General features: G+C 43.9%; 1 protein-coding gene across 2 annotated transcripts in view; it reads left to right on the forward strand.

Annotated features, from left to right (window-relative positions):
* Positions 1-404: 404 nt before the first annotated feature.
* WDR36 (WD repeat domain 36) overlaps positions 405-19,094 on the forward strand; it is a 99,834-nt gene continuing 81,144 nt past the window's right edge. For both annotated transcript variants that reach the window (XR_015879216.1, XM_088477681.1), the window contains exons 1-6: positions 405-707; positions 6,833-6,860; positions 9,884-9,984; positions 12,368-12,485; positions 18,366-18,498; positions 18,924-18,978. Coding sequence is in view for 1 of the 2 variants with exons in the window: in XM_088477681.1 (XP_088333807.1) it covers positions 549-707; positions 6,833-6,860; positions 9,884-9,984; positions 12,368-12,485; positions 18,366-18,498; positions 18,924-18,978 (594 nt within the window). In the remaining variant the exon portion in view is untranslated. The remainder of the gene's footprint in view (positions 708-6,832; positions 6,861-9,883; positions 9,985-12,367; positions 12,486-18,365; positions 18,499-18,923; positions 18,979-19,094) is intronic.

Consider the following 19,094-nt stretch of genomic DNA (forward strand, 5'->3'; position numbering starts at 1 on the left):
CGGCAGTTGGCAGCATAGCCCTCGCTAATTACAGTCCCCGTCGGCCCTGCACGTACAGCCGCCGGAGGAGTCGCTGACTATGTGCTGGGGCACATCATCAGCGACATAGCAGGTACACACTAGACGATGTGCCCAATATATCAGTCAGATCGGACGCCATGTTGTCTAGTGTGTGCACAGCATTAGAGAATTGGCCAGTCAACGTTGCTATCAGGACAGGAAGGTAATGATGGCTAATAAAGAAGGCTATGGTCATTGGTAAATAATAAACATTTGAATCACATAATAAATATCTGAGCTCAAGTATTAAATAAATCATAAAACTACATTTTGGAACACACTGCCTGAGCTCACATAAGTTCGGCCGCAATAATAAGCTACGGAACAATAGTGCCCGGGCCAGAGTGTGTGAGTATGTGTCTGAGGGGGAAGGGTATCAGTGCTGCACGCTCACCCGGAAGCTCCGATTGGAAGCTGTATTTTGAAGTCTCTAGCCTGCTGCACCCACGTGTTATCACGGTGCTGCCGGGCAGCCTCAAAGCCGAGGCATGGCAGTGGAGCAGAGAAGCCGGGGGAGCGTTCTATTCACAGGGTACCGGTCCTTGGGCCTGTACAGTAACCACATACCCCACATAGTGCGGTATCATAAGAAGCACAAGGAATTTTACTTGGTCACCGCCGTTGGGAAGAGTTTCCTCACGTACAATGTGAGTACAACAGCCTGTGCACCGCAGTATTACATATACACTAACGGTACTTACTACAGGCCTATACTAAAATAGATATATGGCCTGTCCCTACCCCGCATGTTCAGACTGAATTACCTTGTGATCATATTGCACAGGAAACTAAGACACTTCAATTAAAAAAAAAAAAAAAAAGGACCAGTGCAAATCCTGCCCAGACACTTTATCCTAACAAGTAATTTCTTATATAAGTATATATTATTAAAAAATAAGCAAACCAGCTGATGGTGATGTGCAGTGTGATATAGTCAGTGGGGGAGAGGCTGGGAATATCTATGCAGTACATCTCTGGTTTTGAGAATCAGGAACTTCATTGCACATACAGACATCTTGGCCTCCATCAGCAATGTGAGACTGCAACTGTTCAGTGCCAGTTTAGCTATTAGTGTTTGCTATTACTGTGGCAGGGCATGCAGGGGTGTGTACTGCCACAGTAGCTGGAAGAACGCATGTTGCATACCCCTACACAAATACATAAAAGTTGGATGTAGCACAGAAGTCATTTCATGCAGAGGTATGTTTTTCATATCACTGTTTTTGCAGATTTGTTTGACAGGAGCATCACATCAATGAGTTACTTCCACTGTTCAGCATTCTGTCTATGGGGCATATTCAATTAGCCGGGATAAGCTGTTTTTGGCGAAAAGTTTTCGCAGGTGATGTCATTTCGCCAGGTGAAAACTTGTCCCCATATTCAATTCCAAAGACTTTTTCGCTGGTGCGGAAAGTCAATGCATTGGAATAGTCAAAAAAGATTTGCCTATGAAACTAGCTGGAAAAAAGTGCAGAATTGGGGTTTTGGGGTGCAAACTTGCGGAAACCACCCTGCACCTTTGGGACAGCCCCCCCCCAAAGGTAAACTGTAAAAAAAACTTAAGAGCACCCCAAAAAAGTACTTTCATTTTGGGGGTGAAAAAAACAAAGTTGGGGGACAAATTTCAAAACTAGCAAAATAGATTTCAGGGGGGTCCCCAAGTATGCCCCAGGTGTTCTTAAGATTGCAGGTGTTTGCAGCAGGTGGATTTTTAAAGTTTTTTTCTAAAACTTCACTTTAGCAACTTCAAAATATGCTAGCACCCATTTTCATGTACCCCAAATTTGCTGGGTCTACTTATTTTCATCAAAAAAACTGCTAAATGCTATTCTTCACTACTTCTGTAAAGTCGCTAGGTACGGATTGGCCGGGTCCTCTTTTCGCCGATTTCTAATTGAATACGGGGATAAGCGGGGACAAGTGCAATACCAAATTTACCCTGTGTGACCGCTGCTCTGGAGAGGTGTGTAGCGAGTCCTGCTCTGGGGAGATTCCCTCGCAGGTTTCGTGTGAGCGACCTCCCTGTCATTGACCATACAGGAGCCGGTATTTCAGTTGGCAACCTATCCCACTCCAACCCAACGAGACTCTGCTCACTGTAGTGGACCCACAGCCTCCTCTCTCTGAACCAGTCTGGATTCACAGTTTACATCAATCCGTCCAGGGTCTGGTTCAAGTATCTACCTCTCTGCAGAGCATACTAGAGCCTTCCTACAGTTGTAGGCCCTGCAGGAGGGATAGTTCTCCCCTTTCGGGCTACAATTCTCACTCCTCGGACCTAGAGGATTAGATGTCGCAGGTTTTGGAGGAGTGCTCCCCTTCAGCTCAAAAGATCGCTTAGCCCAGATTATCAAAGCAGTCCACTCAACTTTACACATCAAGGATTCAGAGGCTTTGCCCACTTCTGAGGCGATGGGCTGACTCCTTGGACGTTGGGCTTTGCTCAGGAACTTGCAAGTCTGACCTCCTTTCCATAGTCAGCCATATTCAGGATGCTGGTGCTTACTTGGGCGATTCTCCTTTGGCTCCTTTCATCTACAAGGAAGGACGAGGAGTCTGCTTTCCTCAAGATCTCTGGGCTCATCGTCAAAGACCCCAAAGTCCCAAGGACATCAGGCCTGGTCGGGTCATCCCCAGGCTCCCAAACCAACCGAAACATCTGGGGTGGATGGCTGTCTCTAGCTTTTCATTGACGTTTGGCTGGGAACAACTTCAGACGCTTGGGTATGAGGTGTTGTGTCCCAGGGGTATCTAACCTTTAGAAAACACCCGGCTCAAAACTTTACCACCTGTTCTCCAGTCAACGTTGACAATGCAGTCACCCTCAAGACAAGACATTCATCTTGAATCTTCTGTCGTCCAATGTTATAGTCCCAGTTCCCCGACCCTCAGAAGGGAACAGGGTTCTATTCCAACCTCTTTCTTTTCCAGAAGCCTGAACGGTTCCTTACATCTCATCCTCAGTCTGAAGACTCTCAACCTGTACCTCAGGGTTCCTAGATTTAGGATGGTTATGTATGCTCATACAAACCATGGAAAATAGCGATTTTATGGCCTCCTTGGACCTCCAGGATACCTAGTTAGATATCAGTTTGAGAGGATCATCAACCTTTTGGATTGCGGTACAGAGGGAGCACTTCCAGTTTCCAGCTTTGCCCTTTTGGGCTTTCTACGGTATCCCGTGTGTTCACAAAGGTCATGTCCATGATGGCTGCCGACCTTCATCTACCCTACTCAGACAACCACTTTCTACTGGCTCAGTTTCTGGAAACACTTCGGTAACATGGACTTACTGCAGACTCACAGTTGGATAATCAATTGTCACAAGTCCAGCCTTACTCCGTCTCAGTAAATGCTCCACCTGGGGCTCTTTTGGACTCCAAGTCTCAGAGGGTCTTTCTCCCCACAGACAAGCAGGATTATTTTCAGTCTCTAATCGGATAGTTTCTCCACCAATTAAGAGTCTCGATCCACTTCGTTATGTTCTGGGAAAGTTCTACTTTTTGACATGGTGGAATATGCTCCGTTCCATTCCTAAACCCTGCAGCTAGATCTTTTGGATTGGTGGAACCATTCTCTTCTTTGTTTCAAATCTCAGACTATTGTCCTTTCACGGGATGCACGTGTTTCTCTATGATGACTCCAGTCCTCTCACCTCATCAGGGGGTCATCCCTTCCTGATCCTCGATTGCATTCTCACAATTGACACCAGTCTCCGGGTCTGGCGACCAGTAACCGGGAGTCACACTTTCCGAAGTTGGTGGTCATATCTGGAAGCATGCCTGCCCATCAACATCCTGGAATTTTGGGCGGTCTGCTGCGCGCTTCGGCAGGCTCAGTCCCTCCTTATACACAAACCAGTAAAGGTACAGTCGGACAACGTGTTCACAGTCACTTACATCAATCCCCAAGGAGGTACCAAAAGCTGGAGAGCAATGCGGGAGGTCAGCCGAATCCTTCAGTAAGGTCCCTTCATCCAGAGCTATTCAGATGCTTGTTCGCCGCTTGGGTCACCCGGACGTCGACTTAATGGCCTCCAGGCACAACCACATGCTTCACAGCTATGGTTATTGCACCAGGGATCTGGGAGATTTCTTGGTGCACACCCTTGCGGTTTTGTGGATCTTTCACCTGCTGTACTAATTTCCCCCACTTCCTTTTCTACCACGGGTTCTTTGCAAACTAAACTTGTAGGGGGTCACTGCCATTTTGGTCACACCAGACTGACCTCGGAGGGCCCGATACGTAGACATTCATAGCCTATCCATCACCCCCCCCAGTGTTGATTATCTCTCAGGAAGGAACTACTCTCACAGAGCCCTTTCTACCACCCCGACCTAGCTTGTCTAGCTTTACCGGGGTGGCTATTGAAGCATTAATCTTAATGGCCAGAGGTTTCTTATCACAGATTATCAAAACTATGGTCTGCACTAGAAACCCTTTTCTAAACAATTATCTGGTTTGGCGTGTGTATTTGACTGGTATTCTGCCTGAGGTTGGGATCCTCTGCTGTTTAGTCTATCGAAGGTTCTGTCTTTTTTACAGGTGGGCTTAGATCTAGGTCTGCTCCTCACCTCTTTGAAGGTGCCAGTGTCGGCTCGCTGTCTTGTTCCAGAGTAAGGTGGCCCGTCTACCTGCTATTCAGATGTTCCTTCAGGGGTTTTGCACGTTCAGCCCTGCTTTGTTCCCCCGGTATCCCTGTGGGTTCTTTAGTGGGCTTTATAGGACTCTCCTTTCGAACACTTAGATTCTGTTGATCTCCTTTGGCTAACATGGAAAACTGCTTTTGTATTAGCCATCTCGTCAGCCCGCAGGGTCTCGGACTTTGGTGTTTTGTCACACTGCGCACCTTTCCTAATTTTTCATCCTGACCGTGCTGTTTGTGTACCCGCCTGGATTATCTTCCAGAGGTGGTCTCCCATTTCCACATCAAACAGGAAATCGTGGTACCTTCTTTTTCATCCTCCAATCCTGTGGACTTAGTTTCTTCCTTTCTTATTCTTGATGTGGTCAGGGCTCTCCGTATTTACGTGGATCGCACTAAAGACATTCGGAAATTAGACTCTTGGTTTGTACTTTATGGCTTCCATAAGCGTGGCTGGCAGTCTTTAAAACAAACCTTGACCCGCTGGTTGCGTCTTACTATTTGTCACACTTACCTTTTGGCTAAGCAGGCAGTTCCTGTGTCGGCCAAGGCCCACTCCACGCGGTCTGTGGGAGCTTCATAGGTGGATCGCCGATGTGCCTCTGCTGAACAGCTTTGTAGAGCGGCCACGTGGTCCACTGCCCCCACACTCATTAAATTTGTCAGTTTTGACACTTCTGCTTCTGCCTATGGTGCCTTTGGGCGTAGGGTCCTCAGTGCTGCACAGGAGCGTTCCCATGATTTCAGCTTTAGGATGTCCCATTATTTCCATTGTCCCCCCTTTGGACGAAAGAAAAAATTATTTTGTCTTACCTGTAAATTCCTTTTTTCTGAATCCATGGGGGACACTGGACGCCCACCCTAACGCCCCTGTCTGGCTTAGGGGTTCTTCCGTCGATATGTGTGTCTGGTTCTGTGTGTGTGCGTCTTCTCTCCTCTGGTGCCTGGGCTTGTTATAAACTGGCTTCTTTGGGCTGGGGGCGGGGTATAGGGAAGGAGGAGCCTGTGCTGCATCCAAAAAACGTTAACTCTTTGGTGCCGGCTCCTGAGCTCCACTCTATGCCAATGGCTCCAGTGCCTCCCATGGACTCGGACAAAAAGGAATTTACAATTAAGACAAGTGTTGGGTACCGTATCCCAGCGGTCAGAATACCGACTGGCATCCTGACAGGATTAGGTAAGTAACTTAACCCTCCCTCCCCCAGTGCCTAACCCCTGAACCTAACCCTCCCCCTAGCCCTAATACTTACTGTCGGGTTGTTAGCATAGTGTTCTTTCCAGGTCCGGCACGGGGGCACTGCTGCCTACGGGTGGGGTCATCACCCGCCAGGTTGTTTTAGTGGGGGCACCGACAGAGCTCCGCGATAAGGACAGGGTGCATTTTGCCCTTTTGAAACGTGTCAGGGCGCGGGAAAGCTATCAGTGTTTGGGATTCTAGAGCCGACATCCCGGTCGCAACGATGCAGACTACATCCCAGACGAAATTCCACTTTTTGGGGGATTTTCTATACTTTTGTGATTTTTTTTTTTTATTTTTTTTAATTTATTTTTTTTTTTTTTCATTTGATTTGACTCAGCAGCTGATTCAATTAGTCACAAGGTTTTATAGTACCGAAGGCAAGTCAGTGAGAATTGTCACACTTCAAATTAGGGTTTCTACACTTATTTCTGCTTGCAACCTTTTAGATGTGGGTGTATCTGGTATAATTACCAGTTGTGGTAATAATTATCAGTTAGAACGCTGCCTACATAGTTAATTGAGTATGCACCTATATGGTGGTTGTGGTATGATCTTAAGCTGGGTGCACACTTGAATGACCCAGTGATCTTGAGCAGGTCCGATACGATATAACAATATAGCGTGCCTGTGTACACACTACACAATATATCATTACAGGATTAATGTTAACGTACTGCATCGTACATCACATTTTCCCATCTGACGTGCAGAACATCAGATTGGAAGATGCAACCACGCAAAGGCTGAATTGGGGGAACACCCTATACGATCGATTGGCCAATATATTGTGTGTAAAGGTTTTTCTGTTGAAGGCTTGATTAATTGTGTTTGCAACTGCAAAATGTTTTGAGTAAGAGTAACTTTTTGTTTTTTACTGCATTTTTAAGGTGAACAAGCTTGGTCAAGTAGCTGTCAGTAAGTATAGTTTCTCATAATTTTCTGCACTACTAAAATCAGATGTCCAAATGCTTCATTTTCCACTTACTAATCAAATTTTGGGTACAGTTTTATGTATACATTTGGGCAGTCCTGGTAAAATTGCATGTTTCAATGAATCGCTGTTAAGATGTTAACACTCTTTGCAAGGTAAAATAAGATGAAACCTAATATATTTTAATATATTTCTGCATACGTTATTGAAGTTTAACAAAATGTATTTGCACTTTGTACTCTGCAGAAGTTGTGTTAAAGTCTTTGCACAGAGAAATGGCAAGGAGTGCCTCTTGCATGCAACTATAAATGTCCTAGTTTTCTTTCCTGAATTATTTTTTCGCATGGACGTATTATACATTTGGATGCTTTGTTCATAGAAAGTGAGATGAGCCTATACAGATAATTCTATTCAAACAGATCTGGAATTATTAATTGCAATTTCTTCATTGAAATGTTTTTCAGGCATAAGTGAAATCCTTCATTTAGGTGCAAATGCAATTATTAGGAGCAAGTGCATTTGTTCTCACTGGCTAAGTCTATGGCGGTGCGAGCAGAATCGGCCTACCATAAATGGCAGGCTGCAGCTTGTGTGCAATTAAATCTGCCACCCAATGTGCATTTTATGGGGAATCTGTTAGAGTGGAACGTGTGGGAAATTATATGTTTGTGTGAAAGCCCCAATGCCATAATAAAGGCACTCTAACCTCTAGAAAGTAACTTGTTTAATTGTCCTTACTAGAGAGACCTGTATACTGTTCTAGGCATAGTTTTATGATATCCCATTGTAATCCCATTGTTATCAGCAAACTCCAGGCATTGTGTCAAGTACCGCTTTCTCTGCTCCCTGAAATATTTTAAACCCTATCACACCTGGTATGTGCTGGGTGATAATACACCCAGCACATACATTGCCATCAGGCTATGCCTCTGAACGATTATATTGTGAGAAAATACAAACCTCAGCTACATTGACAGATGAGCTTTGGGATGGCATCCAGTGGTTCTTGGCAAATAAGACAATTGAACTGTACTAAATGGTAAGCTCTGCAGGCAGACTTACAAACAATGTTATGGAAACTAGGTAAAATCTCCAACTGTGTCTCTTCGTGGATGCCCCCAGTACTTTATTAAACTTAACATTTTTAAAGCCGCGTGTCCACTAGCCGATATAATGAAGAATCTGAAGGGCTTCACCTGGCGTCTGTATCGGCATATCCACTGGCCGGTATAATCGTTCATTATATCAGCCAGTGGATATGCCGTCAACAACCAGTGATGCGCGCTCCCGCTAGTCGTTGACTACGTCGCTCATTGCCTGAGCCTGCTGTCCAACCTGACAATCTCATCTGGTTGTGCAGGTTCGGGGATGAGGGAGGATGCCTGCACTGAATGATATCGTGAATATCGTTCAGTGTGTGCACTCAATGTTGTTAAGGACATTGAGCACACCTCTGCCGGGGACACTACACGATCTCGCCCATGGAGCAATATCGTGTAGTGGATATGCGGTTTAAGACTGAGCTGATCATCTTCTCACCTTCCCACATAATCTCACTCCTCTAAACTTCATTATCTATTGACATCACAACTATCTACTCTAGCCACCAAGTGTGCTGTCTTGGAGTTATCTTTGGCTCCTCCCTCACCTTCAAACCACACCATCAGTACCTCTCGCAGTCCTGCCATTTCCATTTCAAAAATATTTACAGGATCAGACATTTTCTCACCCTGAATGCTACGAAGACCCTCATCTACTCACTGGTCATCTTCAGATTGGACTACTGTAACCATCTTCTATCTGGCTTCCCTGACAACCTCCTCTCTCCACTTCAATCTGTCCTCATTGCTGCTGCCTGGCTCATCTTCCTCTCCAAACTTTCTACATCTGCCTCACCACTCCTGAATGCCCTAGACTGGCTCCCCTTCAGAACCCAATTCAAGTTTCTAACACTCACTTACAAAAGCCCTCATCCTTCCTCTCCTATTTACATATCTGACCTTATCTCCCTTCACACACCTGCCCCCCCTCTTCTCTCCACAAATGATTGCAGTTTCTTTTCCAAACTGATTACTTCCTCCCACTTCCGCCTACAAGATTTTGCCCATGCTGCTCCCTAACCCTGGAACGCTCTCCATCTCCCTACCAGACACTCCACCTCTCTACTAAACTTCAACTGGGCTCTCAAGAGCCACTTATCCACTAAAGTCATCCTGCTCTCATAACCCACTGCTCCATTCTCACTGTCTACCGCATCTGTCTTCCCCCCTCCCCTTTTAGAATGTAAGCTCTAATGCACAGGTCCCTCTTCTCCCATATGCTCTTCCTTCCCTTACTTATACAATCATCAACTCCTTACTCCCTACAATGGCAACTATCTCTTGATTTCTTCCACCCTGCTGCTTATTTGAGTGTTCTGATGCAGCAATGTTTATAAACCATATCCTTGTCCTGCATTATCTGTAAGTCACTTTTTGTTCTGCTTTTTGTTTATGTACTTTGTTAGTGGCTGTGGAACCCTTGTGGTGTCAAAGGAGATTAAGAATAAATTTTTTTCATTCTTGCTGTGTTCGTTGCATTACACAAATACAAATGGAAATACAGATAGTGCTTTCATGGTTATATGCTCTTGTTTAGTGTTCCCGCTCCTGAAAAGGGGGTGTGACCGGTAGGGGCGTGACCTTGAACACGCCTCCAATTTGTCACCTTGTGGGGGGGGTTTGGTGCTGGGCTTCACCAACCTCTCCACTCTCTGTGAATAGATGCCGTGCATATGTGTATCGGTGTCTAGTTACCCGGCGGTCATCTGTCACCCATGGGACCAGCGGGACACTGCAGCCCGCGTGTCTGAAAGGCTGTTTTAGCAGGCGCCGCAAAAACTATTCTGCTCTTTTAAAATCGGGCAGGGTACTGCACCCCCACTAAAACAGGCTAGCCGGAACACTATTATTTACTTTCCCTATATGTAACTTTTATGACATTAACATAATTTATTTGCTATCATCAGGCAATGCTCTTCCAGAAAGTATTAATTGTCTTGCTGCGGACCGAATGCTGGTGTTTGCAGCTCATGGAAATCTCCTTAAAGCATTTGCAAGAAATAAAGAGGTTTGTCCAGTTTATTTATTAACATTAGTTTGTATTGCGTCAGCAAATTCTTTTGCACTTTACAACTGGGAACAAAACATTAATAAGATAAGACTGGGTAATAACAGACAAAGAGGTAAGAGAGCTCTGCTTTCAAGCTTACAAACTACTATATAGGGATTTGTAGCTGATGTGTTTCCTTCAAGCATGGGAGCAGCGTTCTGCACTTAGTGTAATGTCAAAGCAAAGTTTTATTCCCTCAGAATACTTTGGATGAAAAATTAATGTGTGCGCCACTTTCCAATGTCACTTTTGCCGGAACCATAGCAAAGGGTGATATTTATAAATCTCATTATATGATTTTTATTAGCATGTTCCATTGTTGAAACCCCTCCCCCCCAATCTCTTGACTGCTGGCACCCTGATGTATGGGAACAGTCATCAAAACTGAACGCTGTGTTGTCACAGTCCCATGGAGTTTTCTTCAGGTAACATTGCATGGTAGCTTCTACGTGCAATGTTTTACTATTAGATCTATTCAGTCATTACATGGATAGTGTTTCCATTGAAATTACTAGTAATAGAAACAATGGACAATTAAGTATCTCTTAATTCTGTAAAGTCTCCAATACTTAAATAAAAAAAAAGATAAAATATATTTGTGCTCCTCTAAATCCCAAAGATCTTAAATAGGGGGAATTCAATGCTCTTCGCGGCGATGTAGCTCCCAGGTTAAGTGCCCAGAGCCATTCAATTGCCCACACAGTAACGCACCTGAGGTGTGAGCAGAAATCCACGTGAACTATTGCCTTGGGACTTGTTGCAGTGTTACTGCTTGCAGTAACTGCATCGCACCAGGAGAAGCAGTTTACTGCGGCTAAGCCCCGGACATTAAGAAGATGCATCTTCTGGCTTAAGTGACGGGTGTGATGTAGTCAATTAAATAGCTCCGGGCACTTATCCCAAGAGCTACATCCCTGCAAATAAAATTGAATTCCACCCATAGTTGGTTAAAACTACACTAAGAAAAACTTTAATAATAGATTTCAAAATAAATTTCTATGAATGTATTTTAGTAGCAGAGTATATGTGTTTTTCATGATTTTTGTGCTTCTTTTGAGTCAATGAATTTAAAATAAAAAGCTGTTGTCAGGATGGGCTTAATCTTCTACCCTGGCTGTGGACGGGGTTTACACATTTGTGTTGTGTTTACTGTCTGTAACCTGCTGTTACTGATCACTCACTCGACCATTACGTTCCCCCAGTTGTAGGAGAGTAATTATTGCGATCACAAAGCTCCTTTCCTGGCACCTGAAATCTCTTACTTGTGGGTGGTGTGTACTGTATAGCAGCTGTACCACATGTTTGCTAGTGACCATGGCTGCTTCCTCCTGGCTGCTCATTTTGTATGTGGACTTCAGGCTCATTAGGGCAAATTTTTAAATCTGTTTTATAAATACATTTTTATTCATCTTAAAACATTTAAAAATTACTTTTATAAAATGAGCATCGTGCCTACACCCCATTTCTTAATTTAATTCTTAGGGTGAGTACAAGTGTTTTTTCGCACCCACAGTTCTCCTTTAAAGTGACGGGTGATATTCAGTTTTTGGTGCTTCTGGGCAAGAGTGTTGCGGGCTTCCATTATTGCAGTGTGCAAAGCAGATAAACACATGCAAATTACTGGACGCGCTGCCCAAATGTTCGACTTTGTACAGATTTCTGCTCGCCACCTCAGAAGAGAATGAGCAGAAATAAAGGGCGCCCGCGGCACTCACATCTAGCGGCACCAACTATTGACTATCATCTGTCACTTTAAACGGGAGCTGCAGACGCGAAAAAACAATTGAATTCTCCCCTTTAAGTACTGTAGCACTGGGTCCTTTATGTCCTTTGTCATATACCGCAAGGGAAGAGGGAACAATTGCAAAAGCTATCTATATCACTATATTAACAAAAACAAAACTTGTAAAATGTGTTTGGGAAGAGTTAAAAAATTTAACTAAAATTCCCATCAAAACAGAGTAAGGGCAGACCTATGAAAATGGATACGATTTTAGAGGTAAAACCTTCATCCAGACTTGATGGGACTATGGAGCAGCAGATGGATGTGTGAATGAGCTCAGTGAAAGATGCTTTTTCCTGCTCCCTGTACTCTTTACTGCTTCTGAATACACACCCTCGCCTGTCTTCCAGACCCAACTTTACAGTGCTTACATATCCTGGGGTGAAGGGGTGGTGTTACTGAAGTAGATTAAAAAAAATGTACTACAGTTTTCTCTACTATTGTATTGTACTGATAGGGCTATTAGCTTGGTCTGTTTATACATAAGTTTTCAGTGTAAATGGAGAGAGATTAAGCAGAGTATGTTTGCTCATGTACTTTCTTTCTGTGCTTTTTCAGGTAGTTCAGACATACAGAGGTCATGAGGCTGAAATTCATCTGGTGCTGCCATTTGGGGATCACGTAATATCTGTGGATACCAATAATATTGTCATTGTTTGGGATGTCCAATCAGAAGGTAAGATTAAAACTGTTTACTGAGATATGCGGCCTATGTGAAGTAATTAGTGGGATACCAGATTTCTTTATCAGACTTTCTTTTTCTTGTACTATAAAGTGCTAAAAGTAGTTTAGATCTTGTCCTATTGGAAAAAAGCACTTAAAATTGTTACGTAGAAACATAGAATTTGACGGTAGATGAGAACCATTTGGCCCATCTAGTCTGCCCTTTAAGGGTGCTGTAATTAGGGTTAGGGGTATAGTTGGATTAGGGGTTTGGTTAGGGTATTAATGTTAGAATATAAGGGTTTGGGTTAAGGGGTAAGGGTTAGGGTGTTACAATAGTAGGATTCATTGTGAGGGTTTGGGTATTAGGTTTAAGGGTGAGGGTTTAGGGGTATTAGTGTTAAGGGTTAAGGTATACGGACAGATATTAACGGCCAGTACACCGAGGTCCAGCTGGGGAGAGTGTCCAGGGTGGAGAGCAGGAGCGGTAGGGGTAATACTGAAAACACTCAGAGGTTTATCAAGCAAGTGTTATCTCCTTGCAATTTTCAAGCAGGGTGCCCAGTAAGTAGTGTCCAGGACATGGATTAAGCAGGTGTTTGATTTGGAAAGAGGCCAAATCATAGTATCTCCAAACTAGTTTTACAGTAGTAGCAATCTCAGGTTGACTGCTATTCTACTGCTTTCCCCCAGTTTAACTCATACATGCACACACGTGAGTGAGATTCTCCTTACAAAGAATCTCACTTGACAGCAGTTGTCCTTTTCAGATGGCTTTTACTGATGCTAAATGTTATATCCGCACACTTGCATCCCGCAAATGGCTCCCTGACGCTAAGCTAACATTAGCTGCTCACTATCACCTGGCCGACTAGTTCAGCATCGGGAGCCCCTCTCCCTTGAATCCCACAACCTTTTATGCTTCCCACACACCAATCAGACCCATGTGGTGCAGCTGTGTTTTAAAGGTATCTAGTTTCTTTGTTCTAGGGAATTAATCATGTTCTTTATAGCAGAACTTGGCAAACCCTCTTTGCCACATACCCTTCCCCTGAGCTTCGCCATGCTTGGTGAAGAGGACCCTTTAACTGAAAAGGATTTTCCTTTTCCCAACTCCCCCTCATTTCGCTTCGCCAACTTTGGCGACTCAGCTGCCCTACGCAGCGCAAACTAGCATGAACGGGCATCGACATTATTTTGAGGAGCCCCTGTTTTGATTTTTACCTCCTTCTGTAATCCGTTGAGGTGGGGGCCGAGGACAGAAGGGCCTACAGAACACTATCACTTTACAAGAGCCTGGTGCGTGTGCACACCATTTGCCCTTTTGGGTGGGCACTTGGTCAAACCCCTTGTCACCTGGATTATAGGAGCGTATGGAGGCTTGAGCATCAGAACCCCTCTTTTGCTGCCCCTGAGCCCCTTTTAAGTGTTACTTTACTTTTGAATTCTGGGGCTTAAGGAAGGGGTACCCGGGGAACTATAATTAGGTCTAGGGTACGGTCTGTTGGCACACTGTGAAAGCTTGACAGTATCCTAACCGCAATGCGGATGCCTGGCCAGTAAACCCTCTGGAGTAGCCAATTGAGAGATTTCTCCTCCAAAAAGACCCCTCTTGGGGGGTGTACATGGGCCGCTGCCAATATCAAAGGAACATGCACAGAGAGCTTATTTGACTAGTTTCGCTGGAACCAATGCTACCCTACGTAGCAGGTCCCCTTCTATTTCAAAGTATGGCTCTCTTTCAGCCAGTCCCTCATCCTTCCACACTCCATTCATTTCCACAATATTTTTATAGGCATTCACCAATGCACAATCATTTAATTGGTCTCTAGTAGAGTCTTGGGGGTAAATTTACTAAAGTGAGAGTTTTTAGAAGTGAGTTTTAGAAGAGATGTTGCCCATAGCAACCCTCAGATTCTAGCTATGCTAGTTAAATGTCAAGTGAATCTGATTGGTTGCTATGGGCAACATCTCTTCTAAAACACTTCTAAAAACTCTCACTTTAATAAATTTTCCCTTTGGAGTTTTACAGTCCTGGACACAGGAGACCAGTATTCTCCACCAGCTGGCCAGGATTCTGCTTCCTCCCATCCTTTTCCAAGCAGGCCTCCTGGCGATACTGGTCTGATTGTAGCCAAAGCAGATCTTGCTGCTTTCTGATTTCTCCCTCCAGTTCCAGAATGTGAGCAACAGGATCATGTCTGGTCAGACGTCCGTCCGGTAATCCAGTTGCTGACATGTCCGGACCGATACCGTCGTGTATAATCTGGGACAGGAGAAAGTCTTGCCCCAGAATAAGGGAATATGGCAACCTTGGTGCTATTGCCACTATCACTTGCACCATTTGTCCCCTCACGGTCACGTTAAGACAGACACATTCATATTCCTCAGTGGCCCTGTGGACACAGAGGACCTTTACTGGCAGCAGCCTGTCCATCAGTCCTTCTGGAACCAGAGTGACTTCACTGCTTGAATCCATCAAAGCCAACACTGCCTGTTGCTCTATCAGGATTGGCATGCGGAGCAGCAGTGGGCTATCCAGGGATTAGGACATGGTCTCACAGACAGGCAATGTGGGGCCCCGTTGCCCTACTGAATAATCCATTGCTTCCTGACGATTTGGACAATTCCTCTGAAAATGACCCGGTTCGCCACACTTAAAGCACCCCTCTGGGGTCAGCCTTCGCTCTGTGCCCACATCTTGTGCTGATTCTTTTCTGGATATCGGCCTGACAAACTTCTCTGTTGTATGGGCCATATTTCCCCATACACACAGGAACAAATATCCCTGGTTTACTTGTACCACATTGTGTTTTTAATACATTTCTTCATGTGGCACTATAACAACCAGGATAATCAAAGCACTGTCTCTTCCATTGGGTTTGTACAGTCTAACACTGATGAACCTTTCCTTAGCAGCCTGTGCTTAGATATTTGTTACCACACCCAGACTTAACAAGACCATGTAAAAACACAGAGAAACACATGTGGTGATTTTCAGCCAGATAAATACATTTTTTTCTGCTGCAACAAATCTTAGAATCTGCTTATTTTGTTTGGAAATAATCACACTTTTTACATTTGCACCCAGCACAACTTTCCCACATGTGCAAAAAAATTATTTTTTTTAGGCCAGTTGACCTCACTCACCAACCCAACAAGACAGTGTCTGGTCTCTGCCATGAGAATCGTGGCTAGCAGAAGGATCCCACTACTAACACCACTTTGTAAGATTATCCTTACAAAGAAACACACTTGACAGCAGTTGTCAAATGGCTTTTTACTGATGCAAAATGTTATTTCAGCACATTTACATTCTGCATATGGCTCCCCGACACTAAGCTAACATTAGCAGACCCATGTGGTGCAGATATGTTTTAAAGGTATCCAGCCTGTTTTGTTCCAGGGAATGAGTTATGTCTGCTTCACTGAACAGCATCTCCTACACATGCGTTTAAATAAACAGATTAATTTGTTTGAGGGCGAAAGGCATATTTGAATTGCTGTTCGTTTCATAGTAGTGATTTTAGATTGCGTTTTCGCCTTCTGTTTTATTCCTGTTTAAATCCTGTGCAAGTCTGCTTTTCTCTTTTGAGTTTCTGGTAAAAATGTTCACTTTATATATCACATATACTCTACAATGTTCCCTTTTATACAAATACATAACAAATCCACATGTCTCAGACTTTCTATTGATAGGAGGAATATCTATCTACACTTGTCAGTAAGATATTAGCTCCATTGGTTGCTTCTGTGGATATGAACTGCACATTGACTATAACAGGCTGGTATTCAAATAATATTAGTTACTTGTGCTGGGCATACACGGCAAGATAAAATGTCTGTCAGACCGACAGACATTTTATCTGGCCGGCTGCCAGCCGCAGATGTCCGCGGCATACACTGTGAGAGAAATCTCCCAGTGTATAGCCCGACATCTGCGCTCCGCCCCCGGGGGAGGAGACATTTCCCTGTTCCGAAGGAACACAGGAAATGTCTGTCTGTCGGCCGCGCTGGGCATACACTGCCCGATGCGGCCGACAGTTACCGGGTAAATATCGCATCGGACGGGCATGCTGGACAATCCAGCATGCCCGACCGAGCAATATTTAACCCTCGGTCGCCCCCCCCACGCTACAATTATCGCGGCGATCTGCCGATATCGGGCGGATCGTCCCGATAATTGCAGCGTGTATGGCCAGCATTAGTAGCATATGTAGCAATTTGTAGCTCCTTGTTTAAACAAAATGTATCCACATGTTGCTTGTCCTTATTATGGACTCCAGTAGAGATTATTTACAGTGCATCCGGAAAGTATTCACGGCGTTTCACTTTTTCCACATCTTGTTATATTACAGCCTTATTCCAAAATGGAATAAATTAATTTTTGTCCTCAAAATTCTACACACAATACCCCATAATGACAACGTATAAAAAGTTTTTTTGAGATGTTTGCAAATTTGATTAAAAAAAACTAAGAAAACACATGTACATAAGTATTCACAGACTTTGCTCGATACTTTGTTGATGCACCTTTGGCAGCAATTACAGACTCAAATCTTTTTGACTATGATGCCACAAGCTTGGCACACCTATCTTTGGGCAGTTTTGCCCACTTCTCTTTGAAGCACCTCTCAAGCTCCGTCAGGTTGGATGGGAAGCGTCGGTGCACAGCCATTTTCAGATCTCTCCAGTGATGTTCCATTGGATTCAAGTCTGGGCTCTGGCTAGGCCCCTCAAGGACATTCACAGAGTTGTCCTGAAGCCACTCCTTTGATATCTTGGCTGTGTGCTTAGGGTCATTGTCCTGCTGAAAGATGAACCATCGCCCCAGTCTGAGGTCAAGATCGCTCTGGAGCAGGTTTTCATCCAGGATATCTCTGTACATTGCTGCATTCATCTTTCCCTCTATCCTGACTAGTCTCCCAGTTCCTACCACTGAAAAACATCCCCACAGCATGATGCTGCCACCAGCAAACTTCACTGTAGGGATGGTATTGGCCTGGTGATGAGCGGTGCCTGGTTTCCTTCAAACATAATGCTATCATTCATGCCAAAGAGTTCAATCTTTGTCTCATCAGACTAGAGAATTTTGTTTCTCATGGTCTGAGAGTCATTCAGGTGCATTTTGAGATTGTTGTCCTTCTGGAAGGTTCTCCTCTCTCCACAGAGGAATGCTGTAGCTCTGACAGAGTGACCATCAGGTTCTTGGTCACCTCCCTGACTAGGGCCCTTCTCCCCCGATCGCTTAGTGGGACCTTCAAATCAGCAGATATTATTCTGTACCCTTCCCCAGATTTGTGCCTCGAGACAATCCTGTCTCGGAGGTCTACAGACAATTCCTTGGACTTCATGCTTGGTTTGTGCTCTGACATGCACTGTCAAGGGACCTTATATAGACAGGTGTATGTATGCCTTTCAAAATCATATCCAATCAACGGAATTTACCACAGATGGACTCCAATTAAGCTGTAGGAACATCTCAAGGATGATCAGTGGAAACAGGATGCACCTGAGGATGCATCATGGCAAAGGCTGTGAATACTTATGTACGTCATTTCTCCTGCAATGTTTGTAGAGTAAGGGGTAAATTTACTAAAGTGAGAGTGTTTAGAAGTGGAGATGTTGCCAATAGCAACCAGAGTCTAGCTATTATCTTCTAGAAGGTGCTAGATAGATGTTAAGTAGAATCTGATTGGTTGCTATGGGCAACAACTCCACTTCTAAAAACTCTCACTTTTTGTAAATATACCCCTAGGTGTGCAGATCAGTCCAGGGACACCTTTGAGTTTAAGATCACTTCATTAAGAATTGTAATCAATTAATTTTCAGTCTTCTGATGTTAGATTAAAAAAGTAATATATTGAGACCCCCCTCTCTCTCTCCACCACAGAGGAATATTTGCAGTTGACCTTTGACAAAACAAATTTTGCCATCTCTGCATTAATGCATCCAAGCACCTACCTGAATAAAATTCTCTTGGGAAGCCAGCAAGGGACTCTTCAGTTGTGGAATGTCAAATCCAAGTAAGCAAAGCATTGCTGGGAGATGTGCACAGTAATTGGGTTTGGGTAATTGTGCCAGGCATGTGTTAAACTTGTCTCGCATCGCGGTTCAGACAAGGCTGCATAGTGGATGCAAAGTGATATTCATAATTAGCAATGGAAGACTCATTAGGGAAACCAAATACCTGTATATTTATTAGTAATACCTGAATATTGTGCTTAGCTTTGCAGTGGTAGATTACACTATTTTATTCTTTTTGTGAGAGCACAGTTTTTGTATTTGATTATTAAATTAATTGCACCTTGTGGACTCACAAATCATTTTTAGCCCTGTAAATATGATCTGTTTCCAAATGTGGTTTGCAGCAGTGAGACTGGTTAATGTTATTGTTTAAAATAACTTGTAAGTTTATTTTTTTAACAGATGTTTTATTTTTAATTTTTAGCAATCTTTTATTTACATTCTCTGGATGGGAATCGGGTGTGACTGTCCTTCAGCAGGTATATAGAATACTTTACTCTTTGCATAGTTCATCTAACATTTATCTTTGTGACTTGTGTATAAAAATAATGTATCTTGCTATGGGGAATGAAATAGAAGCGCACATGCTTTATTA

Source organism: Taudactylus pleione, unplaced genomic scaffold, assembly GCF_031769625.1.
Source record: "Taudactylus pleione unplaced genomic scaffold, aTauple2 ptg000202l, whole genome shotgun sequence".
Taxonomy (NCBI): domain Eukaryota; kingdom Metazoa; phylum Chordata; class Amphibia; order Anura; family Myobatrachidae; genus Taudactylus; species Taudactylus pleione.